This window comes from Vulpes vulpes, chromosome 1 (genome assembly GCF_048418805.1).
Source record: "Vulpes vulpes isolate BD-2025 chromosome 1, VulVul3, whole genome shotgun sequence".
Taxonomy (NCBI): domain Eukaryota; kingdom Metazoa; phylum Chordata; class Mammalia; order Carnivora; family Canidae; genus Vulpes; species Vulpes vulpes.
The window spans coordinates 191,452,168-191,458,167 of record NC_132780.1 but is presented as its reverse complement, the minus strand read 5'-3'; the positions used below and the strand labels follow the sequence as shown (position 1 = coordinate 191,458,167).

The 6,000-nt window shown below is 52.7% G+C and overlaps 1 protein-coding gene and 1 long non-coding RNA gene across 2 annotated transcripts in view; both read left to right on the top strand.

Moving 5' to 3' along the window:
• Positions 1–2,414: 2,414 nt before the first annotated feature.
• LOC140595582 (uncharacterized) lies at positions 2,415–3,615 on the top strand. The gene is made up of 3 exons (XR_011997298.1): positions 2,415–2,485; positions 2,625–2,666; positions 3,506–3,615. It is a non-coding gene; the product is annotated as an uncharacterized lncRNA (long non-coding RNA).
• A 1,004-nt stretch (positions 3,616–4,619) lies between these two features.
• Positions 4,620–6,000, top strand: part of PREP (prolyl endopeptidase) — a 116,871-nt gene continuing 115,490 nt past the window's right edge. Inside the window, exon 1 of the mRNA XM_072738113.1 lies at positions 4,620–4,846. Within this exon, the coding sequence (XP_072594214.1) occupies positions 4,802–4,846 (45 nt within the window). The 5' untranslated portion in view covers positions 4,620–4,801. The remainder of the gene's footprint in view (positions 4,847–6,000) is intronic.

Sequence of the window (6,000 nt, the reverse complement as noted above, 5' to 3'; positions counted from 1 at the left end):
AGATTAGATTAGATTAGATTAGATTAGATTGTCCTAAGAGTTGGGGCAGACCCTAAACCAGCCAGGCATCCACTTCTTTAGGTTTTATAGGATACTGATTCCCCCAAAGTGTAGAGCATAATGGACTGAAGACTAATGCTTCCCAGCATGCATTACTTATGAGAGGCTCTATTATTACACTGGTCTCTAGTGAAACAGTTAAGCTATAAATGTCAAGTAAGACCAGCCCAGTGAACTTGAATATAGGCTTAGTTCTTTAGGATTAACTGACTCAAAATGATACCTATGAGGACATATGACAGAAGCCTTTAGTAGATGGAAAGACAGTCTGGTTGCTACTAACTCCAGAGAAAATGGAGGTGCTTAATGGAGTGGAGAACCTCTTGTGGGTCAGATCTACTGCTTGATTTAAATTAACGAGGAAAACATCAAGGGGTTCATCATTATTTATCCCAGAGTTGAAGAAGTTCCTATGGAACTTAACATTGATATTTTAAAGGCTATAAGATGAGGTGTTGTTCCACACATGGCTGTGTGTCCAATTTTAATTTTCTGCATGTGTTTTCACGTGCTTATTGTCTGGCTCCATGTCATCCTTTTGTGCTTATCTTCACTTTTCCTAATATTAGCCAATCTGGGATGCTGTGTCTCCAACATGCTTTGTCTATCTCATCTCTCCCCTACCACACCCCCCACCATTCTTTCTTAATCTCTTTTCTACTTTTATAGCCAATAACTTTGAACTGACACATATTGAGTATTAGATCTTGTATTTATGGGATAAGTTTAAGTTCCAAAACAGAAGAATAGATTATTTTATCTTTCCCCACTTAAAATAACTTCGTTATACAAGTGGGGGCCATACCTGACTTTTCTCCTAATAACAGAATAAGAAAAAAAGATTTCTTTTTCCTGATCTAGAAACACTCCTAACTTGGGAGCTTCGTTAGAAATGGTATAGGCAAGTTTCATGAACTAAACTAGAAAAATATTGCAGGTTCATTCTTGGTCTACTTTTTCTGTCCCATTTTTTTAAAAAATCTGGATTTAATTCAGCCCTAGCCCAGGCGTTAAGTTGAAGAGGGGAGGAGGACGCAGAGACCCTAGATTTCACAGCTGTAATGCTGGACACTTCCCCTAGCCTTTAAACCACATGCCTCTATCAAGAGAAGTGTGTTTGAAGGGAGCAGCAACAGTTTCTGGATAGATCAAATCTATGAATTTAGTAAGTACCACAGGCACAGCTATGGCCTCTGAGCCAAATCTGTGCTTGTGGATGGTTTGGAAATGTAAAAAAAAAAAAAAAAAAAAAAAAAAAAAAAAAAAAAAAACTATGGAGAAAGACTTTTCAGTAGATAATCACTGCCCACTCTCCCCTCCATCTGCCCAGGTGATATGGATAGCACTCCCCCAGGGTAACGCCATTCTAAATTCCAGAGTAGTTTTGAGGCTCCTACACCTCTGGTTTAGTTCTTACTTAAAGCAAAAGAGACTTGGAAACCACTGATCCAATTCTTTCCTGGTATAGATAAAAAATACTAATGACATGGGGCGCCTGGCTGGCTTAGTTGGTAGAGAATGTGACTCTTGATCTCAGGGTTGTAAGTTCAAGTCCCATGTTGGATGTAGGGATTATATTTTAAAAAATAAGATCTTTAAAATATACATACTGATGATAGAAAGACCCATTCAAAGCCCCAGGGAAATAGTGGCAGGGCCAGGAAGAGACCCTCACTCTTACTCTAGATGCTACCTCACACTTTAGGATGCCTTGCAGAGATTAGATATACAGGAATATATAAGAATTTTCATTAAAAGCCACACCGGAAAAAAGTCATAAAAATCTTTAAGGAAATGTAGCTGGAAATGCCTGCACTCCACCAGGCAGTAGGTTAGCTAGCTACTCGGAAATCAGAGTCAAATGAAAGGATTATCCAGGGAAGCACCCAAGGCATCCACCTGCCAGTGGACGTTTGTGAGAATATAGACACCCCTTTGTCCAGGCCCCTGGGCCCAGTGCGGTAAGTAGAGAGTGAGATGGAGTTCACTTACCACTTGCTTCCTTGGCTAATTAACCAGAAATCCCATTACTACGTGTGGTTGGGAAGAATGCCGGGCCAAGCACTTGGAGTGGGTTTGAGACAGTCAAGCGGCAGTAAATACCACTAACCCGCCTCCTTACCACCGTGACTCTGGCTGACAGAGTGGGGTACAGGGTTGGAGGTCAGGCAATAGAGATCGGGCTGCAGGCTTCCCTGGAGGCCCTTCTACGTCTCTGCTAGCCCCCTTCCCCCGGGGGCCTTGCGCTGTGGGAATGCTTTCCCAGTTAGAGCAGGGGTTTTTTACAAAGCTAATTCTGTAATTTTCCTGGAAATAGTGTGCAGCGTCACAGGTCAAAGAGCACGCTGGTGTTTATTCTGGAAGCAGAATGTCCAGTTCTGAGATGGTTTGAATGCCTCCCTTCTCTTCATTTCCTATGGACAAGGTAAAGCATGGATTTTGAAGTCACCTGACAGATTGAACCTTGGCTCTGTCTTAGTGGTGTGGGGACTTCAGACAAATTCCTTTAAAGCTGCTGAGATTCCTTTTTCTGTAAAGTGAGCTTTTTTTTTTTTTTTTTTAAGGAGGATTAAAGCAGACGATTCATATCAAATATGCGGCAAAAGGTAGGTAGCGTACAATTAGTCTGGCCAAAAAGGGGAATGGGCCGCCTTCTCCACTCCACCTCACTCTGGTTGCAGACAATCTGTTGCTACCACCCGTGCACTGACTGTGCCACATACAAACCTCTGGCTTCCAGGGCCCAGAGGAGCTGGGCACCAGCAAAACTGCTTAGAGAGGAACGAGGATGATACCTGAGGCTTGATTTGTCCTTTGGCTAACCACAATTCCCAGAATTTCTGCCTTTCCTGCTAAAATGAGGCCCTGGGAAAGTCCCACCTGTTTATGGGTATCCTTATAGACCACAGAGTACTTCTACTTATTTATGAAGAGGAGTGATTATGACTGAGTATCGGCATCAGAGAGATCTGGCTTTGAAATCTTAGTTCTATTTTTTTTTTAATGATTTTTGAAGACCCGGGCAAAGGTCACCCCCAGTTTTCCACAACTATAAAATTGGGATAATATTAGTTATCTCATAAAGTTTAAATAAGATAATTTCCTGGCATATAAGAAGCACTCGATAAGCATTAACTATTATTCCTATCGTTGTTATTAGGGGGTGACCTGGGTCAGGTGTTTCTGGGCTGCTCTTTAAGAACCCTCCCACAAGTGGCAGAAGCAGTGGGGCAGCACCTGGCAGTCCCCTGGGCCAGGTGACAGGCAGGCGAGGCAGGGGCTGGTGACTGGGCTCAGGAATGCTGGACTGCAGGGCACTATGTCTCTGTTTGCACGGAGTTTGGCACCAATAATGTGAGCTTGCCCAGGGCTGAAGATTCTCAGGTTGCCCAAGGAGGGGGTTTTGGAAACAGACGCAAAACATGATCATCCAATATCCTGCCAGGAACAGAAACACCGAACTATGAGCGAGGCACGGAAATGGGATAATGCAGGAACAGAACACGCGACTTCACAACCGATACCATGTACCACTTGGACTTCAGGATGGGGAGGACTTTTCTGGTCACGCCCAGGCGATCCCCCACCCCCCCGGGGCCTTTTAAGAAGTCAGGAGCACAACACAAGGGGAGACCCACACCACAGCTCTGATGATGGGGACGGACTCTCAAGCTCCCCCGCCCACCCCCCCCCCCCCCCCCCGCCCATGATCCAGAAAGCAAAACCTAGCCCAAGGATGGAGAAATAAAACTATTAGAGCGTCATGATGACTTTGAGGTCAAGCAACTTGGCTGCTCCTTTCTCCCTTGCAGGGATGACAGTAGGTGCTCAACGAACAAATCCAAGGACAGCATGGACAGGGACGGAAGTGAGGGATTGGCCGGATGATCCAAAGGCCCTAGATGCTGCTCCCCACCTGAGCCCCCCCCCCCCCCCAAGCGGAGCAGGGCTGGCCCATTGTCCTGCCACCACCTCCTGGAAGCACAAGGCCCCCATCACGTGGATGCCCAAGCACCCAGCGCCCACTAGGGGTGTTGGAGTTCAGGGGGACGTGCTTCCTTCGCGATGTCACCGTGCACGACCCTTTCCAAGTCCGGAGTGGCCGCCCCCCCCCCCACCCTGAGCTCTTGAGCCCTGCGGGGGGGTGGGGGGAGGCCTCTCGGTGCGGCCCCCACGGCGCCCGGGGACCCGAGGATGGGGCGGTGCAGGGGGGCGCGATTCAGAAGCAGGCGGGGGGGGGGGGCGGGGGGCCCCGGGGCGCGGGGGGACGTGCGCTCTGCTGTGCCCGACCGCGGGGTGCGCGTCCGGCGGGCTGCGGGGCTGCGGCGGGGCTGCGGGGCTGCGGGGCGGCTGCGGGGCTGCGGGGCTGCGGGGCGGCGGGGCGGCGGGGCTGCGGGGCTGCGGGGCTGCGGGGCGGCGGGGCGGCGGGGCGGCGGGGCGGCGGGGCGGCGGGGCTGCGGGGCGGGCGCTCCTGCAGAGGGAGCTGTGCGCCTGGCCCGCCGCACGCACGGCGCCGCCCGCTCCCTCTTGCCGCCGCCGCCGCCGCTGGGCCCGCCCGCCGGGGAGGGGCTCCCGGGCTCGCCGGCAGCGGCTTCCTGCTTCCAGCACGTCCTCGCCGCCCGCGCCGCCGGTCGGGTCGTGGGAGCCGTGGCCGAGAGCCGCCGCCGCCGCCGCCGCCGCCCCTGCCTGCAGCCCGCAGCCCGCGCCCCGCGCCCCGCGCCCCGCGCCCCCCGCCCCGGCCATGCTGTCCTTCCAGTACCCCGACGTGTACCGCGACGAGACCGCCGTGAGTACCCCCAGCCCGCGCCCGCCCCCGCCCCCGCAGCCCCGCGCCCGCAGCCCCGCGCCCCCCGCCCCCCGCGCGCCCCTCCCGCGCCCCTCCCGCCCCTCCCCCTCGGCCTTTGTTTGCAAAAAAACGGGCCGGGGGCGCTGCCGGCCCTCCCTGCAGCCGCCGTAGGGCCGCCGCCTCCTCTTCCTCCTCCTCCCCCCCCCCCCCCCCAATCAATGGGGTCAAGGGCAGACGGCCCGGGAGGAAGGGGCGGTCTGCGGGGTGGGAGGGCCGCTCGCGTCCCCGCTCTCGGACCCGCGGAGGCTCCTGCTGGACCGCGGGGGGGGGAGAAGGTGCGCGCGCGCTGGGGGCGGCGGATGAGGATGGCCCCGAAAAACAAAAGCAAACTTTTTAAACTTCCGCATTGAAAATCCTTAACGGGTGGAAGTTCATTCATTCGGTTTTAGAAGGCGCGTGGCGCCGCCTGCCCGGCCCCAGGCCCGGGGCGCCGGGGTCGCCGAGGTCGCCCGGGGCGCGGGGGGCGCGGGGGGCGCCCGGGATGCGCAGACCCAGCGCGGAGCCGCCACCCCGAGGGTTGCACGGCCCACCCAAGTTTTCCCACAGTGGAAAAGGAGTTGAAGCAGGGCGAGAGGAGGCCCCTGGGAAGAAGGGAGAGGGGATGGCCTTTTTTTTTTTTTTTTTTTTTTGGGGGGGGGGGAAGGAGTTTGTTTTTGCTTAGTGGAGGGGTTAGCCGTCATTTACATAAGCTGTAGATGAGCTCAGGGTAACTGTTGAGATCTAGTGGGTGGAAATCTGGGCAAACACCCTGTGTGTGTGTGTGTGTGTGTGTGTGTGTAAAAATTAATTTGGCATCTTAGGAACTGGAGTGAATCCAAGCGTTGTGGGCATGATTCTCTTAGGAATAGCCAAATTTCTCAGATTCCTTAAAATAGAATCAGGATTTAAAAAAAAAAAAATGTTTGCATCTATACATCGAGTTTTTTTTTTTTTTTTTTTTTTTCCCCCTTGCTTACTCTGACCCGGTGTATGCCAGCCAGGAAGTGTGTACTTGACAGCAGCATTTCACTTGGGGTTACAAGGTGCTGAGGCCTTAGAGTAAAGGACATGTTGTTTCAAGTTAAGACTTCCAAGTGGCACTGTGCATTCCTGGT